The sequence below is a fragment of the Prionailurus viverrinus genome, chromosome C1 (genome assembly GCF_022837055.1).
Source record: "Prionailurus viverrinus isolate Anna chromosome C1, UM_Priviv_1.0, whole genome shotgun sequence".
Lineage (NCBI taxonomy): Eukaryota > Metazoa > Chordata > Mammalia > Carnivora > Felidae > Prionailurus > Prionailurus viverrinus.
The window spans coordinates 58415611-58435971 of NC_062568.1; the positions used below are offsets into that span (position 1 = coordinate 58415611).

At 43.0% G+C, this 20361-nt stretch overlaps 1 protein-coding gene across 1 annotated transcript; it reads right to left on the bottom strand.

Moving 5' to 3' along the window:
* Positions 1-430: 430 nt before the first annotated feature.
* On the bottom strand, positions 431-19245 carry KLHL23 (kelch like family member 23). The gene is made up of 4 exons (XM_047871100.1): positions 18985-19245; positions 16862-18076; positions 12986-13138; positions 431-2116 (listed from the first exon to the last, which is right to left on the bottom strand). Exons 2-4 carry the CDS (start codon positions 18072-18074, stop codon positions 1806-1808), a joined length of 1677 nt encoding a protein of 558 aa, XP_047727056.1. The 5' UTR covers positions 18075-18076; positions 18985-19245; the 3' UTR covers positions 431-1805.
* Positions 19246-20361: the final 1116 nt, after the last annotated feature.

Consider the following 20361-nt stretch of genomic DNA (forward strand, 5'->3'; position numbering starts at 1 on the left):
ACTTATTTTTATTGAAAACACAAAGTCATATTAAGGAAAAACACTTAAATAAATAAAAATCATTCCACATTCCCCCCACACTAACACAATGGATTTCAGTTTGCATATTACCTTCTACATGCGAAAAGATTTTACAAAGTCACATAGTGCACATTCTCTTTTGTATTGTGCTTATGTTACTTACCATATCAAAGACACATCCATGTGTTTACAGTCTTCCAAATAATTATTGTAGTAGGAGTATAATACTTCACTGTTTTCTTAGCCCACTTTCTTCCTTAACATGTAGATTATTTCCAATTCTTTGCTGTTATAAATAATGCAGACATAAACATCCTCATGCATTTACCTTTGTTTGTTTTGTTTTTATATTATTCTTTAGGTTAAAATCTAGGAGTAGAATTTATGGGACAAAGATATGGTCATTTTGGGGGGCTCCCTCTATGTAGTAGCATATTGCATTCCCAAAGGGTTGTGTCTATTTAAAATGCCATCTGAAATGAATGCATTAAATAGTCTCTTTCTATAAAAAAAAAAAAAAGAAAGAAAAAAATCAGAAGCACTAGGCAGTTTTCAACTTCCACATTTAAAGTTAAAAATAATTACTGTCTTTTTAAAAGGATGAAGAGTGTGGATAGATGGTCTAACAGATCACTAAAAGTTCAGATAACTTCAGCAATGCTTCCTAACTTTTCTCAAGTTTTGGCACACACAGAAAGTAATACTGTAGGCACACTGGGGAAAGTGGGCAAAGATGTTTCTGCCCAGAAGCTTCAGCCACCCAGGCTACCTCTGACTGCCCCCAGGGATATGGGGCTCCACATCTAGGCACATCTATGACCCAAAGTGCATGGGTCATGAAGCGCTAATTGAGGAGAGGTTAAGTGACTCGATTCAAGTTACAAAAATCTAGTTAGTGGCACAGCTGGGAAATGAATGCAAATTTCTTCTCATCAATGTATTTTTTACTATATCACAACTGTTCTACATGCTTTCTGGCTCTAAAATTCAATTTTGTATGCAGATATATACCTATACTTAAGAATAAAGAGGATTTCATAGCATGCTTGAACTAAAGACACCTAAACTAGCAATTTACATCAAAGCTGAAAATTAAAAATAGCTCTTAGCATCAGCAAATATTTGACTATTTTCTCTGCAATTTTTCAGATGTGCCATTCTTTTAAATTTAGTTTGTAAACTCTCAACAGTAATAATCTCTTGCACAGGATCTTGTATACTTCTTGCAGTCAGTAACTAAAGAAGAACAATAAATTATACACACTAAAAAGAAAAGAAAACTTAAAGTCAGTCCACACTCTAAATAAGTCTAACGGTGAAAAAAAAAAGTTGTTTTAAAATGTTGATTTTGTAGAGGTAGAGAAGATTCCCTCCTTGAATTTCAAATTCCTTGCTAGCTAAACAGAACCTTAATAGACACTAATACATTACAGGGTCATAGGAGACATTTCATTCCACAGAATGATTCTGACCTACACCAGTGTTGATGCTACCAGGAGAAAATTTCACTATAAAGGTATTTTACCTTCTACCAAGTGTCCAACTTTCCATATTACCTTTGAAAAGCAGAGATTATAGGGTGTTAACCTTACTGATTCAACTGTAAATATACATAGGATTTTTCTTGACCATTAATCACTGTACTAAAGTGAAGAGTGGGGGTTAGGTATGGGAATTTACCCACTATGTGCCAGGCCACAATAATAAGTAAGGGACTCCAAACCCTGAATTCTTTTTTTTTCTCCCACTACGCAGTGATTACTTGGTCATTTCTATGGATTCAGTCAGACATTATACACACAAACACACCCATGGGACCGCATAGCACTTGGAAGATTGCCCACTATTTCCCACTTATTAAGATCTGGATCATATTTCTCAATGCTCTGAAGATAAGTTCCTTTTGAGTAGGAATATCCCCCAGTGACATAAATACATCCATTCATGATGACGGCACCACACTCCATCCTCCTTTCCATCATGGGAGCGATTTCTCTCCATTCATTTTGTTCAGGGTCATAGCATTCCGTGATTGTAGTTTGTCCACCAACTAGATAGAGCTTATTTTCAAATGGAACTGAGCACAATCCATACTCTATTAAAAAGAAAAAAGCAAATTTTTATTAGGATAATGAACAAAAGAGATTCCTTAGGGTGATGGTATAATAATCCCTTACAAGGCCGCAGACAAAAGTAGAGTAGTCTTGACATTTTGATTCCTCTACCACAACACTGAGCCATGAAATCCATCCCCGATCACCTGATTCAGATTACCTGTCCAGCCATTCTCTCTCAGGTAATCCTTAATCTGACTTTGCAGGATGCCAGGGAAGAGCTCATCCTCAGATCCTTCTGAGAGTTCCCCAGCACAGACACCTTTCATTCTACATCCACGTGTAACAATTGTAGGGTCTCTCCGATTGTTCTGACACAAAGACGTACGAGGTAACTAGTGCAGGTTCCTCTAGGTCTTAGTGGCCATCCCTACCACCATCCCTATCATCTGTAGCCTCTGCAGCCACGGGTGCCGCACGGATGACCCTGCTTGCCTCTCTCACAGCGCTCGTCAAGTTAAGGACACAAGGAGTTAGAGAAGCACAACCAGACTAGTGGGGAACTACAGTCTATCATCTTAAGAACCCTGTGAAAGACGCTCAAAGGCAGAGGGCTGCTGTGTGAGGGCTGGATCCTGGGCTGGGAGTCTGCCTCTAGGTGGGCAAGCCTTCTGTGCTGTTTTAATTTTCCCCATTTTATGTGTCTCCCCCTCCACATGCAAACCTGCTGGCTCTTCAAGGCATTCATCAGGCTCTTTTGCAACCTCACGTCCTCTCCCTTCCCAGGTCTGTGACTCTGGCGAGGCAAGCGAGGGGCCTAGAGCGCAAAACACAAGGCCGCTCTGCTCTCACTTGCGGAGGGACTCCAGTTCTGTGCCTCGAGCGAGCGTCTCTCCTCCCTCACCCTAGTCACAGGCATGCTGAGTCCCAGGCTTCTTCCACATCCCTATTTCTAGCACCACTACTGGCCTGTGAGTTCATTCTCTGGAAATAGCAACCAGAGGATTACACTTCAATACTTCCAGCTGCAGGATTTGTCAGGAGCACTAACGTTACAGTTTGCGGTCACTGAGCTGTTCCGTACGTCTAGAAACTCCTTTTCCGAAGTCTTTGCACAGCTGCCTCCTTCTTGTCATCTAGGTCTCATCTTATGATCATCTCCTTGGAGGGCCCTCCTCTGACCACCCAACCTGAAGTAGCCAGTCAGGCATTTCCACCACATCACCCTGTTTTAATGTTCTCCACAGCACTTCTCATTATCTGATGTCTCTTCTTTACTGTCCCTCTACCCTCAGTCAGCGTAGGACCTGTGTCCTGCCCACTACTCCATCCCAGCTGGAGAATGGCAAGTGTTTGGAACCTTTTAAGGACTCAATAAAAGGTTGTTGGATCAATGAATGAATTGTACTTTGTACCCTCTGTACCCAAATATGCACTCCCATTATACACTAAAAAAGCTTATCGGGGTGCCTGGGGGCTCAGTCGATTAAGCGTCTGACTTCAGTTCAGGTCATGATCTCGTGGTTCATGAGTTCAAGCCCCGTGTCGGGCTCTGTGCTGACAGATCAGAGCCTGAAGCCTGCTTCAGATTCTGTGTCTCCCTCTCTCTCTCTGCCCCTCCCTCACGCACGCCCTGTCTCTCTTTCTCTCAAAAATAAATAAAAACATATAAAAAAAATTAAATAAAAAAGCTTATCAACCCTTCTTTAGAAAGAGAATATACAATCAAAAATGTGATTTCCCCTTTAAGGATGCAAGTGCATTCTTATCAGTAAAGTTTCTGCTATCTAGGTTGTGAAGGCCAAGAAAAATCTCAGAAGATGGACATTTGTGCTTTGTTGTTCTCAAGTATCCAACATCCAGGAAAATAAGAATTCTTCCACCTCTAAAAACCCCCTTTGTTACTTTCCAGTTATATACATGCAGAATTTTTTATAGAATTTAGTTGTTTCAGTACTTGTGAAATTAGAGAAATTATTCCATTAAATGGTCATGAAAATTAATGATGATTCAGAAATCTTATCCATTGGTGTTAAGTGATTCAACAATGAGTTCACTAGGCCTTTCTTAAATTTCACAAAAAATCCTCAATTTGTGGTTCTTATGTGAAGAACAGTATCAAAAGGGGCCCTTGGCTGGCTCAGTCATTTGGATGACTGACTCCTGATTTTGGCTCTGGTCATTATCTCACGGTTCATGGGTTTGGGCCCCGCATCAGGCTCTTGAGCTGACAGTGTGAAACCTGCTTGGGATTCTCTCTTCCTCTCTCTCTCTCTGCCCTTCCCCTCCTCGTGCTCTCTCTCTCCCTCTCAAAATAAATGAACATTAATTTTTTAAAAACGTTTATTTATTTTTGAAGGAGAGAGAGACAGAGCACGAGCATGGGAGGGGCAGAGACAGAGGGAGACACAGAATCTGAAGCAGGCTCTAGGCTCTGAGCTGTCAGCACAGAGCCTGATGTGTGGGGCTCAAACTCACAAGCTGCGAGATCATGACCTGAGCTGAAGTCGAACGCCCAACCAACAGAGCCACCTAGGTGCCCCATGAAAATAAATAAACAAAAAAAATTTTTTTTCTTTAAGTATCTCAATCTTCCTATAGCAGGAAAAATGTTTAAGATAAGGTGATTCTTGGGTTTTTTCCTGTTACCCAAATACAACATAATGCTCTGTTTTTGCTGATGGAAACTTTTTCTTCCTCATCTGTAACTGCCTTTTTCTCTGTTGGTCACTCTACAAAGCTACTGAGCCTGAGGAACTGTGCCTTTATTGAGCTCCCAGCACTATCCATAACTATACCTAACACTATACACAACATGTGGGAAACACTCAGCAAACCTCTGTTGGACCAATGAACGAGTGAACAATTTCAAACTAAGTATAAGAATGGTACCATCTGTCATGGCTCAAAAAGTTTACACACAACTATTCACTATAAATCCATAGCAGTCTGTATTTAGTATTCCATGAATGATATGAATAAAGCCATGTAGGGGCTCTGAGACAACCACGATATTTTCAGGTATTCAGTATACACTGAAATGATTTAGAACTTTTTCCTAAGATTTTTCTCACGGAAAAGACCTGTAAAGCTTAGGTAATTTAACCTCTTTATTTTACTAGAAAGTAAAAGTCAAGAGCTTAAGCCACTGCCCAAGAGCAGTCATGTGAATAAATGGCGGAGCCAGAAAGAACTCTCTCCCCACTTGACAAGGCTTTCCATAGGTTTTTTTCTTTATCACATCCTGCTTCTTCCCTGTTCTTCCCACACTCTTCTTTCCCAGCTCATCCCTTAACTAGTGCTGTTTCCCAAGACTCTGTCCTTAGCTGTACTTAGTCCCACCCTTGCAAGGCACCTCAACCATTTCCACACCCACAGTCATCACCTCCAAGCAAATGACACCCAGATCTCTAAAGTCAGACTCACTCTTCCTCCTGGGCCGCAGACCCACACTTCCCATTGCCTGCTGGACAGCTCTTCTGGGTGATCCAACCAGTCCTTCACAGTTAACTACAAAACTAAGTTCCAACTCAGCTCCTCTCCTCTGTTCCCACCACCTCCTCCTTCCCATGGTGAATCCATAATATTCCTCATATCTACCCGTTTTCACCTCCTACTGCTTCAGGCTTTCAGCATTTCTCACCTGGGTTATTGTAACAGTTTCAGCAGACTTCTGGCCTTCTCCTAATCTATTCTGAAAGGCTCTAAAACCTTTGTTAGTTCACAATTTTTCAAATTCTAACTGCCATTCAAAGCCCTCTATGGTACGCTCCTCCACTGAACTCTCCCATCCAATCTCTCATTCTACCCTCTCACATCCCATCATATACATCCACTCCCAGGCACTGGAATATACCTGGAACTTGCCCCTCTGCCTCCCATCATTAACTTCCTCCCTCAAAAAATACCTTAATTGTATCCATTCTTTAAGGACTAAATCATAACAGTGAACTCCTGGAAGCCTTCTAAGATTTTCAGATTCCCCTTATTCTCAAGCTCCTTCTACCCTCAATTTCAACGGCACTTATTTCTATGACTGTCTTATATTCCTGTTATGTATGTATATTTCCTTCTAAATTCTGAGCTCCTGTAGCAGTAGAGACTCACTCTTAACCATCTTTGTGTCTTACATAATAACTTGAATGGTACCCTTCCTGAGGTAAGGTCTCAATAAATGTCATCTTTAATTTAATGGAATTGGAGTCCCCTGTTTTTTAACTAAACAAAACCACCACCCTTGGGGCACCTGGGTGGCACAGTGGGTTAAGCACCTGACTTCGGCTCAGGTCATGATCTTGCAGTCCGTGAGTTCGAGCCCCATGTCAGGCTCTGTGCTGACAGCTCAGAGACTGGAGCCTGCTTCAGATTCTGTCTCCCTCTCTCTCTGCCCCTCCTCCACTTGTTCTCTCTCTCTCTCTCTCAAAAATAAATAAACATTAAAGAATTTAAAAAAAAGTCTCCCTCTCTCTCTGCCCCTCCCCTGCTTGCACTCTGTCTCTAAAATAAACAAACGTTAAAAAAGGGGGGGGGGGCGCCTGGGTGGCTCAGTTGGTTAAGCATCTGACTTTGGCTCAGGTCATGATCTCACGGTTCGTGGGTTCCAGCCCCACACTGGGGTTTGTGCTGATGGCTCAGAGCTTGGGGCCTGCTTCAGATTCTGTGTCTCCCTCTGTCTCTGCCCCTCACCCGCTTGCGCTCTCTCTCTAAAATAAATAAACATGAGGGGTGCCTGGGTGGCTCAGTCAGTTGGGCATCCAACTTCAGCTCAGGTCATGATCTCAGTTTGTGAGTTCAAGCCCCTCATCAGGCTCTGTGCTGACAGCTCAGAACGTGGAGCATGCTTTGGATTCTGTATCTCCCTCTCTCTCTGACCCTCCCCAGCTCACACTCTGTCTCTTTCTCTATGGAAAATAAATAAATGTTAAAAAAAAAGTTTTAATAAAATAAACATTAAAAAAATAAAGCCAAAAACCAAAAAAAAAAAAACCGAAAACCACCAACCTCAAAGGCATTAAGAAAAAAAAAGATAACATTTATAGTACCTTTTAAAAATAAGAGTAGTCATGATTTCTTTTGTGGTCTAAGCTACAGATCTGTAAGGCAGACTTGAGACTGACATTTTATGTTCCTCAGGAGGCGCTCTGAAAGTGTGTAAGAGGCACACCTCGCCACAGTTCAGCAGAGGCAGGCCCTATGCCTTCAAGGGCGAAGGAGCTAACAGACCAGTTGAATGAAGCAGGCCGGGAGTAAGAAGAGCAACGGCACAGATGCCAGGTCCATGATGTGATAGGAATGGGAGAGACTGGTGACATGGAGCACAGAAGTGCCATCTATACAAATTTTAGGATTGCTTGTTCTAGCTTCTAGAAGAATGCTGGTGCAATTTTGATTGGGATTGTATTGAATGTGTAGATAAGTCTGGTTAGTATTGACATTTTAACTTTATTCTTCCAATCCATGAGCATGGAATGTTTTTCCATTTCTTTATATCTTCTTCAATTTCCTTCATAAGCTTTCTATAGTTTTCGGCATACAGATCTTTTACGTCTTTGGTTAGGTTTATTCCTAGGTATTTTATGCTTCTTGGTGCAATTGTGAATGGGATCAGTTTATTTGTCTTTCTGTTGCTTCACTATTAGTGTATAAGAATGCAACTGATTTCTGTACATTGATTTTGTATCCTGCAACTTTGCTGAATTCATGTATCAGTTCTAGTAGACTTTTGGTGGAGTCTATCAGGTTTTCCATGTATAATATCATGTCATCTGCAAAGAGTGAAAGCTTGACTTCATCTCTGCCAATTTTGATGCCTTTGATTTCCTTTTGTTGTCTGATTGCAGATGCTAGAACTTCCAACACTATGTTAAACAACAGCAGTGAGAGTGGACATCCCTGTCGTGTTTCTGATCTCAGGGGGAAAGCTCTCAGTTTTTCCCCATTGAGGATGATATTAGCTGTGGGCTTTTCATAAATGGCTTCTATGATATTTAAGTATGTTCTTGAGGGTTTTTATTAAGAAAGGATGCTGAATTTTGTCAAATGCTTTTTCTGCATCGATTGACAGGATCATATGGTTCTTATCTTTTCTTTTATTAATGTGATGTATCACATTGATTGATTTGTGAATGGTGAACCAGCCCTGCAGCCCAGGAATGAATCCCACTTGATCATGGTGAATAATTCTTTTTATATGCTGTTGAATTCGATTTGCTAGTATCTTATTGAGAATTTTTGCATCCATATTCATCAGGGATATTGGCCTGTAGTTCTCTTTTTTTGCTGGGTCTCTGTCTGGTTTAGGAATCAAAGTAATGCTGGCTTCATAGAATGAGTCTGGAAGTTTTCCTTCCCTTTCTATTTTTTGGAACAGCTTGAGAAGGATAGGTATTATCTCTGCTTTAAATGTCTGGTAGAATTCCCCAGGGAAGCCATCTGATCCTGGACTCTTACTTGTTGGGAGATTGAATAGCCAAAGTAATCTTGAAGAAGACCAAAAAACGGGAGGCATCATGAACCCAGACTTTAGCCTCTACTACAAAGCTGTAATCATCAAGACAGCATGGTATTGGCACAAAAACAGACACATAGACCAATGGAATAAAATAGGGACTCCAGAATTGGACCCATAAAAGTATGGCTAACTAATCTTTGACAAAGCAGGAAAGAATATCCAATGGAAAAAAGACAGTCTCTTTAACAAATGGTGCTGGGAGAACTGGACAGCAACATGCAGAAGAATGGAACCAGACCACTTTCTTACACCATACACAAAAATAAACTCAAAATGGATAAAGGACCTAAATGTGAGACAGGAAACCATCAAAACCCTAGAGGAGAAAGTAGGAAAAAACCTCTCTGACCTCAGCCGCAGCAATTTCTTGATACATCTCCAAAGGCAAGGGAATTAAAAGCAAAAATGAACTATTGGGATTTCACAAAATAAAAAGCTTCTGCACAGCAAAGGAAACAACCAACAAAACTAAAAGGCAACCAACGGAATGGGAAAAGATATTCGCAAATGGCATATCGGACAAAGGGCTAGTATCCAAAATCTATAAAGAGCTCACCAAACTCCACACCCGAAAAACAAATAATCCAGTGAAGAAATGGGCAGAAAAAATGAATAGACACTTCTCTAAAGAAGACATCCGGATGGGGGCGCCTGGGTGGCTCAGTCGGTTGAGCGTCCGACTTCGCTCAGGTCACGATCTCACGGTCCGTGAGTTCGAGCCCCACATCAGGCTCTGTGCTGACAGCTCAGAGCCTGGAGCCTGCTTCAGATTCTGTGTCTCCCTCTCTCTCTGGCCCTCCCCCCATTCATGCTCTGTCTCTCTCTGTCTCAAAAATAAATAAATGTTAAAAAATAAAAATAAAAAAAAATAAAATAAAATAAAAAGAAGACATCCGGATGGCCAATAGGCACATGAAAAGTTGCTCCTCATCAGGGAAATACAAATCAAAACCACACTCGGATACCACCTCACACCAGTCAGAGTGGCCTCAGCCGTAGCAATCTCTTACTCGACACATCCCCAAAGGCAAGGGAATTAAAAGCAAAAGTGAATTACTGGGACCTTATGAAGATAAAAAGCTTCTGCACAGCAAAGGAAACAACCAACAAAACTAAAAGGCAACCAACGGAATGGGAAAAGATATTCGCAAATGGCATATCGGACAAAGGGCTAGTATCCAAAATCTATAAAGAGCTCACCAAACTCCACACCCGAAAAACAAATAATCCAGTGAAGAAATGGGCAGAAAACATGAATAGACACTTCTCTAAAGAAGACATCCGGATGGCCAACAGGCACATGAAAAGATGTTCAGCGTCGCTCCTTATCAGGGAAATACAAATCAAAACCACACTCAGGTATCACCTCACACCAGTCAGAGTGGCCAAAATGAACAAATCAGGAGACTATAGATGCTGGAGAGGATGTGGAGAAACGGGAACCCTCTTGCACTGTTGGTGGGAATGCAAATTGGTGCAGCCGCTCTGGAAAGCAGTGTGGAGGTTCCTCAGAAAATTAAAAATAGACCTACCCTATGACCCAGCAATAGCACTGCTAGGAATTTATCCAAGGGATACAGGAGTACTGATGCATAGGGCCACTTGTACCCCAATGTTCATAGCAGCACTCTCAACAATAGCCAAATTATGGAAAGAGCCTAAATGTCCATCAACTGATGAATGGGTAAAGAAATTGTGGTTTATATACACAATGGAATATTACGTGGCAATGAGAAAAAATGAAATATGGCCTTTTGTAGCAACGTGGATGGAACTGGAGAGTGTGATGCTAAGTGAAATAAGCCATACAGAGAAAGACAGACACCATATGGTTTCACTCTTATGTGGATCCTGAGAAACTTAACAGGAACCCATGGGGGAGGGGAAGGAAAAAAAAAAAAGAGGTTAGAATGGGAGAGAGCCAAAGCATAAGAGACTGTTAAAAACTGAGAACAAACTGAGGGTTGATGGGGGGTGGGAGGGAGGAGAGGGTGGGTGATGGGTATTGAGGAGGGCACCTTTTGGGATGAGCACTGGGTGTTGTATGGAAACCAATGTGTCAATAAATTTCATAAAAAAAAATAAAAAAAATAAAAAATATAAAAATAAAAGGGAACAGCCACTACTTGGATCCAGTGATTGATGACAGAAAGGAATGTGGTCTAAGGTCATTATAATTTTTCTAAAGGCCAGGAATCATGATTTTTATTTAAGAACTACCGAATTTTAAATATTGGTGGCAAGTCAGTTAAAAATATTTTAAACACTGTACCCCAAAAAGAACATACCAGGCAGCATGCTAATTTGCTACCTTTGTTTCTTACATTATGTCACAAAAAAGTCCAATATAAAGCAAAACTTTACAAACAGAATTATGTGATCCCATTGACTTGTACTCTAATTTAATATTTATTTGACTGATTTTTCAGTTGGCCATGGATTTTCATGCTTTCGATTACATCTTTTAGACTCCCTTTCAAGCAGTTAACAAGACCTATGCTACTTAAATACGTTATAGGACATTTATTTTTAAAGGAACCCTTTATGAAATCTATATTAAATTTGTAATGTAAATAACTGCCCTCTAATTTGTTAATCTGAGTTTTCATATATTGGATTTTCTTTGTAAAGATGTCAAAGTAATATCTAACTGATAAGGTTAACATGAAGATCAAATGAGATAACAGTGCAATTGTTAAGAACATGGCCTCCCAGCCAGATTGCCTGGATTTGAACCTCATCTCTAACAAGCACTAGCTAGCTGACCTTAGGCAATTCATTTACCATGTCTGTGCCTCAGTGGCCTGCAAAATGAGATAATAGTAGTACCTCGCTCACAGGATTGCTGTAAGGTTTAAATAGATTAAGACATAAAAAATTATTAGAATAGTTAGTGCCTGATGCATACTTACTAACTAAAAGTTAGCTATTACTCCATACAAGCCGGTATTACTACTTTCCATTATAACTTCGCTAACCATAACAGAAAGTGGTGGGGAGTCTGCGATAATTACATCTGGGTTACTAGAAGATAGGGTACCTGTTCCATGTCTTCTGAGCCAGGCCAGCCTGTGGCCGAAGTCTCTTCTTATGCAAAGCCCAGGACATATGGATATGCAGCACCAGATTCAGTGTGCTTCACCTCAACTGCCAGATGAAACTGGTCAAAAGCAGGAGAGCCTGGTCCCTTCAGAAGAGACAGACTGCTTCGTGGCTATAGCACAGATTATACAATCAGACTGCTTAAATGAATCCTGGTCTGCCACTTCCAAACTGTGTGACCTTATCCTTTCTAGACTCCATTTCTAAATACGTAAAATGGGGGTGAACAATACCTACTTGTAAGGTTATAGATAGAATTTAAGGTAATACGACATGTAAGGTGCTTAATCAGTAGCTGACCTACAGAAAGTGTTCAAGAAGGTTAACAACTGCTATCACTCTCAGATGATTCAAGCTTGGGAATTTCCAATTGTGACTCACATAGAAGCCTTATGCTATATGGAAAATCATCCAAAGTAGTATAGTGATACGGTGATATGAATCTTACCTAAGGAAAAATCTTAAACATATATCAAAGAGACACGTCAAAGAACAAAGGCACAGAAGGCAGAAGGCTGGCCATTCCTTGTGGATGGACCACATGTCCCCTTCATGACTGTCAAAGTAAGGCCAACATGGGGTTCTGTACATCACAGGAGTGAGTGCTTAATAATTACTGGTGCCCAGACAGAACATGCTAAAAAGAAGAAACCATCTCCTGTTGAACTGAATCAATGAGTAATCTTCCCGACTATTTGACAGACTAGTGCTTTTTAACTGTCTATAAAAACTGTGTTTTATATAATGCATATAAATGAAAGAAAGCACACAACAGAGGAATAGGAAACACAACAAAAGAATCTAGAAAATTTTAGGGCGCCTGGGTGGCTCAGTCAGTTGGAGTATCTGACTTCGGCTCAGGTCATGATCTCACGGTTCATGAGTTCGACCCCACGTCGGGCTCTGTGTTGACAGCTCAGAGCCTGGAGCCTGCTTTGGATTCTGTCTGTGTGTGTGTGTCTCTCTCTCTGCCCCTCCCTGCTCACACCATGTCTGTGTTTCTCAAAAATGAATAAACATTAAAAAATTTTTTTAAATAAAAAGAATCTAGAAAATTTTAAAAAGAAACTACCACTTTTAACCACACAGGCTTAAAATGTATTCCGTAAAGACATCGGGGAAAGCATTTGTAGATGTGACCTAATTGGAACTACCTGTGATTATGGTTGGATGGGCATATGAATATTTTGAGCCTTTTAATTACACCCATGTGCAGTCTGCTATAAATCTAGCATTTTCTATTTCCAGGCCATTTTTAGCTGTACAACATGTACTATTTGAAACAGTATTTTCTTACCTGGATGTGGGCTGGAGGTGATGAGGCTCCATTCATTGATATCTGAATTGTAGCTCTGGACCTTGTCATAGGTGCAACTTCCTCTGTAGCCGCAGTGGCCGCCGATGACGTAGATAACTTCATGTAAGACGCAGGCAGTTGCATTTCCCACGCCTGTGTGTTAATTAAAATCACACTGAATACTGGGCTCAGTTTATTGTTTCTGTTATTACTGATAGTAGATGCAAGGTCCTGTGCTAGGTGCTATGAGGGATAGAAGAATGAACAAGAGAGGCTGCTTGCACTCTTTTAAAAGAGGGTGAGACACTTACACCAATAGTTAGAACACAGGGTACAGAAACACCGTGAACGTTCAGGGCAAGGAGACATTGCTTTGAGGAGGGAAGTCAGATAGCAGGTGGCCGACTCTGACCTGGACCCCGGTAGGTAGGACTGTGGCAGGTAGAGGTGAGAGGAAGCCATCCTAAGCAGAGGGCAAGGCAAGCACAGAGGCTTAGTGGGCAATGTCTAGAGGCCCGGATTGATGCCAGCATACGGAAGGGCCCGTGGCAGACCTGGGGCTGTCGTGTGGGAATTAAAGCCGACATGGTAAGTTGAAGCCACATCACAAAGGATCCTGGCACTCAACTAAGAAATGTGGACTTCATTCAGCAGGATTTTTAAGATTTTTAAGCAGAGGAAGGGAGAGACTACAAAAGCAGAAGACAGAGTCAGAAAGATCTAGGTATTGGCCCAGGTACAAAGTACTGAGGGCCTGATTTAGGAGGGGCTTTGGGTATGGAGACAAGACGCACAGATAAGCCTTGATGACTGACTGTTCCAGAAACAAACAAAACTGATTCTGAGGTCCTAAGCTCAGAAAACCAGGACACCCTGATGCCCTAGGAAAATGAGGAGGAAGAAATGAGTTCGGCAGGGAAGGAAGACATCAGATTAGTTGAATACATCAGTTTAGTCTTTCAAACAACTTTTATTTACCACTGGTACATGCTGGGTACAGTTCAATCTCCTTGTATATTTCTACTCCAACACAAAAGTGAGTTTATAAGCAGGGCAGTTACGATAAGAGAGGGAAAAAAAGGAGCTCCTAAACTTCAGCCAAGTATTTATTTCTTCTCTGTACATCCCTAAACCAAAAAAGGAAATGAATTTGAAATTTGACTCTACCCAATTTACATTCTGATCACCAGGGGAAGCTGCCAGTTCACTTCATGACTACAAAACAAAACAAACTGGGAAAAGTAACGTTACTCTTGCAAATTAGAAAAATGAGAAACTTAAAACTCAAAATCAGCACTGGCGAAAGCTGCGCATGACTGACACAGTGTTACCCTTCCCAGGGACAATTAGTTACAATCAGGAATCAAAACTTCAATGTCAAAGTATAAATAAAACTTTGAAATTTCAAGCCCAGCTGGTTGGGATGGGGGGCTTTCGAGCATGAGGGTCTCCCATCCTACTCAAGGTGAAGGCAAAAAACAGATAATGGCTTTCTTTCACAGTGGACGCACCACTGAAGCATTTTCTTTTCAGCAAGCATGTTTCACACATGATTTAACAGGGGTGCCTGGGTGGCTCAGTCAGTTGGGCGTCTATGTCTCAGGCCATGATCTCACAGTAGGTGAGCTTGAGCCCTGCATTGGGCTCTGTGCTGACAGTTCAGAGCCTGGAGCCTGCTTCGGATTCTGTGTCTCCCTCTCTCTCTGCCCCTCCCCCAGGGGCACTGGGGACTGTGTGTGTGTGTGTGTGTGTGTGTGTGTGTGTGTGTGTGTGTACATGTGTGTGTCTCTCTCTCTCAAAAATAAACATCAAAAAAAATTTTTTAATATGATTCAACAAAATTGCAGTAAAGTAATAAACTTTCATCCTCACAGAAATATGCTCTTCACTAGGAAAGCACTGGAACTGTTATCTCATTATCTCATTGGCAGAAACTTTTCCACGTTGACAATAGCTGCTAAAATATTTGAACTTTCTTTGTCTCTTGAGTAGGAAAGGAGTCATGACAACCTTCAGGAACATCCTGGGGAGAAGACCAGGAATCAGCGGTCAAGCTCAGGCAGAGTCCAAAACCACAAAACCAGAGCAGCAACAGTAGTGGGCCTTATGCCCCCTTCTCCCGCTCTATCACCTACTGCGGCAGAACCTTCGGGCATGCAGGAGAACGGGCATGATTTAATATGAAAGACACCTTTTTAAAGTTTATTTTTTTATTTTGAGAGAGAGAGAAAGAGAGCGAGCAGGGGAGGGGCAGAGAGAGAGGGAGGGAGACAACCTCAAGCAGGCTTCATGCTGTCAGCGTGAGTGGGACACTTAACCGACTGAGCCACCCAGTCGCCCCTAACATGAAAGATATTTTTGTTCTATCAAAGTTGACATGTTCTTCTATAATGACCTTTATTATGACAATAATGAACAACGAATAATGACAAGAATACCTAACACTTACTGTTTACTTTGCTCCAGACACTGTTCTACACACTTCACATGCACAAATTCATTTAATCTTCTCAAAACCCTAAGCTATATAATGTTGTCACCCCCACCCCCACCCCCATAAAACCGAGGCACAGGGAGGTTAAACAATTTGCCTGAGCACACCAGCAAGTAAGTGGAAGGTTGGGATTTAGACTGCAGTTTGGCTTCAGAAGCAACGTGCCTGATCACAAGACCATCCGGCCTCTCAGGCTTCCTGCTTGTCATCCAACGATCACACCAGGTCAGATTCCCAGACCAGGTCAGATTCCCACACCCTCCCTAGTGTTAAAAAAGAAACAGAAAGCCCTGGGAAGGAACATTTGGGATAAAATGACACAAATTTAGTAACAACCTACCAGTTGTTTTTGTGCAACTCTCCAGCACAAATGAATAAATGTAATTAAGATTCCAGTTTAACTTTTTTGCCAGTAGGAGGGAAGGAGAGCAAGGCTAATATAGTGCTGGACAGAGCAGAAAATACAGTGTTTATCAGACAGACATTGAGACCCAATAGTGCACCTGGCTGTGTGGACCACATGAGGGAAGGTATGGGATCTGCCTTATCTTCTACTCTATGAAACAGGACTTGAATCACAAAAAGAAGGGGCTATCTGTCTCTAGTTTTTGAGAGAATGTAATTTGTTACACTCTACAGGGACCAAACCTTTCAAAGTTTTAATGAAAGACCCTTTAAAAGAGAGATGACCACATAATGAGAGGGAGAAAGCTGAATATTTAAAAGCAGGATTGAAAAGGATTCAATTTCAAGAGTAAGCAAGCAAAAAAAAAAAAAATTTAAGTATAAACTAATAAAACTACCCAGCTTTCTCCCTTCATTTAGACTTTGACTTAAATATATATTCTTAAGACCTGAAGCAAGACCTAGGCTTGAAACAGGCTGTAGAGTAAGGAGAATGAGTTATACTGTTTTCTTACATAAATGATTTTTTTCTAGTCTGAGTAGCATATTCTGATCACATAACCTCAAACAAGTTGGGGACTGTTATACCACGCTTTTACTTGGAACATTCTGTCCACAATTACTTGTATAATCTATTATAGTTCCTAGGTAGCATTCCAAAAGTGATAAATTCTTTTAAAGTTATTTGCAAGATAATTTAGATCACTGGTCTTAACTTCAAACCCTTAAAAAATATTGGGGCCCCTGGGTGGCTCAGTCGATTAAGCATCCGACTCTTGGTTTCAGCTCAGGTCATGATCTCAGTGTCATGAGTTCAAGCCCCCCCCATTAGGCTCTGTGCGGACAGTGGAGAGTCTGCTTGGGATTCTCTCTCTCTCCTTCTCTGCCTCTCCCCCACTTGCACTGTCTCTGTCTCTCTCAAAATAAACTTAAAAAAAAACACTTAAAAATAGAGAATAAATGTAATCTGTACTTACCTTTAATCATGTTTGCAATAGGAATCCATTTCTCTTTTAATGGGTCATAGAACTCAGCCTCTTCTGCAGGAGCCCCTTTTCTGTAACCACCTAAAGCATAGACACAGCCACCCAAGGTGACTGCACAGTGGTAATACCTGGCATTGAGCATTGGCAAACCTTCCGTCCATTCATCGCTTTCACTGTTATAGATCCACACTGTGTCAAGAGCTTCTATATTATCCGTCCTATAACCCCCAGTTACATAAATGTTGGGTCCCAAACATGTAACACCATAGCTCTCCCTAGTATAGTCTGGTATTTCTGCTCCCTGAATCCAAACATTTGTCAGAGGATCCCATATATGAACCTCTGATAAAGGATGCCAGTAATAGCCTCCAATGATGTACATTGTGGCTGTGGACCTCTGAGAAATCTCTTTATGCAGGGGATTCAAAGCATTATATATTAGAGATCGTATCTTATTTTCGGTTAGGAGGCAGCTTCTTTGAAGACCTAAAGCTGTTTTTAAATACACTGGATCTATATCTATGTTCACATAGCTTAGTAGATTATACAGGCATTCAATTCGATTTTCTACGTCATGAGCAGTCCACTTAATAACAGGCTCTATGATAGCTTCTTCTTTCCAAACACTGAGATTCTTTCTGGACAATATAAAGAGAAACTTTTCAAGGCTGATTTCCAAAAATTCTTCTTGTTGCCACACTTCCTTAAACCTTGAACACAGAATTCTTCGAGATTCCTTCTCTAGTTCTGGACACACGTGAAATTCTGCAAAGGAGTGCATTCCAATACAATTATCAATATCCAAGTGCCTTACCAAAAACTGCTCACAAGCTTTCTTTACTGAAAGGAACTGTAGCAGATCGGCTGCTTCAAGCAGGCTTTGAACGTTTCTTTTAGTTATTTCAATCTGGGAAGTGTATGCATAATTCACAAGGCCTTCCAAAATATCATGGTGGATGCCAGAGATTTTTATTTTATTTTTAAATTTTTCTTTCATGTCAGCTGTGAACATTGCCTTAAAATAATTGCTGCAAGCAGCTAAAACAGCTCGGTGACAATGGAAGATTATGCCTGAAGGACACTGAAGGGTAATATCAGTAAATAATCCATCCAAGTAAAATGTTCTGAATGCATCCAGAAAATCCACTGGATGCGTCGTATCCTTGAAATGGTAAATATAATCTTCTTGTCCTTTGAGAGCCATGGCTGCAATAAACATGAAATAAATGTGTTTTCAATGTTGCATATTACTGAAAATAATCAATGCTAAATATGCCAATCCTTATGATGATACTCTAAAGCTACACTAAGTAACAAATGCAAAATGTGGATACACTATTTCGTCATTTATGTGATGGTCAATCTAAATTCGGGGTCACTTTGAGCCTGAAATGAGGCCCCTAGGATTTTCAGTAGTCCTTTAAATAAAAAATATTGATTTGCTACCCCATTCACCCAGTCTCCGAAATCCGACCCTAGTTGGCGGTCGGAGAGAGAGAACCCACGCTTGACAAACCGAGTGTCCGGGCGGGTCACCCCACTAGAGACCGGACTTTGGCCGTCTTGGCTCGGCCCCAATTCAACCTTTTTCACTAGCGCCTTCTCCCTTGGGAGTCGTCTCGAGATGCCAAAAAAGGGGCGATCGAAATATAACTAGAAATGAAGAAATCTTGGAAAAGGGAAACCTTGTACCTTTCGGCTTAAGAATGGAGCGAAAAGAAAGCTGCCGGGCCGCTGTCCCTCCATCCCTGCGCCCCCTCCCCCGCGCCTGCCGCAGGGGTTTCCGCGCGCCCCGCGCCTGGGCCCCGGGCCCGCGTTCCCGCCCGGAGACCGCCCCGCCCCGGGCCGGGCCTGGCGCGGGGACTCGACTCGAGGGCGCCGCGCGCCGCCCGCCGGGCCGGTGCCCGCGTCCCCTCCGCCCTGGGACGCAGCACAGGTGTGGGGAGGGCACGCGGGCGGCCCCGCGCTCGGCCCGGCCCGGCGCCCGCGCGGCCATTGTCTCTGCGCCCCTGCCGCGGGCGGGCTCGGGAGGCGGCGCGGCCTCGCTCTCCCGCGCTCGGCCCCGCTCGCTCCCCTCGGGCTGGCCCCGGGCGGGGACGCCGCAGCGCACCTACCTCCGGCGGCGGCTCCCGGGCACGGTGCGGGCCGACGGGCTAGCGGCGAGCGGGGGCTGGGGCGCCTCCGGACCCTCTGACCATCTTTGGAAGAAGCGCGGCGGAGGGTGCCTGCTAGTGCAGCTCCAGCCCACAAGCGGCTCCTATTTTGGTGCCCTGGCTGCTCCCCGCCTCCAGCCGAACAGCCCCCCGCGCGGCCTGGGCGCGGGGCCACTCGCGGGAACTCCCCGGTGGCGGGGCCGCGCTGCGAGCAGGGGCGGGGCGGCCGGGCACGCGGCTGCAGCCCCTTCCCGGCCGTTCCCCCCTGCAGCAGGTGGGAAGTCAGCTCCGAGGAGACTGCCTGCGCGACTAGCTTTCTGCTCCTTCCTTAGGTCTGCGCCTCACACACAGCACACACCCCCGAGCGTTTTTCTCTAGACACTCTGAAGTCCACATCTGGAGGCTGAGAGAGGGATGCCCTTTCCCCCTCCTTCAGTAGCTCTCACAGGCCAGGCCCTAGAGGGAGAGATGGAGGGGAAAGTGTGCAGCAAACCTTAAAGGTCTGGGGCTGAGGTTGCCTTCAGAATGCCAGAATAAGTGTCGCTTTCCCACCAACATCATCCCGCCCCCAGCGGAGCGCTCAACTCAGGAGGGAGCCCCTGGGGCTGATTTGCACACTACAGACTAACCTGGAAGCTTTAAGATAAACTGAGAGCAGCCAGGGTCAAGGATTCAACTTCACATATTTAGAGCAGAGTAGCTGAAGAAGCAGCCTCCAGTCTTTCTTCCTGATGACAGCAAGTCCAGTCATATAAAGACGTCCATGTGCTACACAGACAGCATCCATCCATTCATTTGCAAGTTTTTATTGAGTGTCTGATAGGGCTAGGCACTGGTAATTAGAGCTCTTAGGGAGCTGACAGTCTAGCCATGTTAAGGGAGGAAAGGGACCAGGATGAAATGAACATCAGAGGCCCAGTGTGTTTCTCAAAGTATGGTCCGAGAGACAGAATATACAAATGGACAATGGCCAAACTATGTATGACAACACAACTCTGAACCACGTAAGAAGCTCAGGAAGCCAAACCATAACCTCTGCATCTGGACCAGAACAGTTAGGACATCCTCAAGGACTGCCAAGGTCCCTCTTTTTGCTGGACTTCCAACTCAGGAGCAACCAGAGAAAGCCAACTGCTCCCCAAACCAATCACATAAAACACCCCTTGCCTCTAGTAGCCTGCCTCTAGCTTTCCCAGGCCAACAACCTCCAATCCGAACATACCTTCCCCCTATTCTTCAGTTTTATAAAGCTTTCCCACTCCCCTGCCTGCCTTTGAGCCTCTCCCAAAGGCAAGTAATGGGGGCTTACTCTGTTGCTATAGCAAAATCTGAATAAGT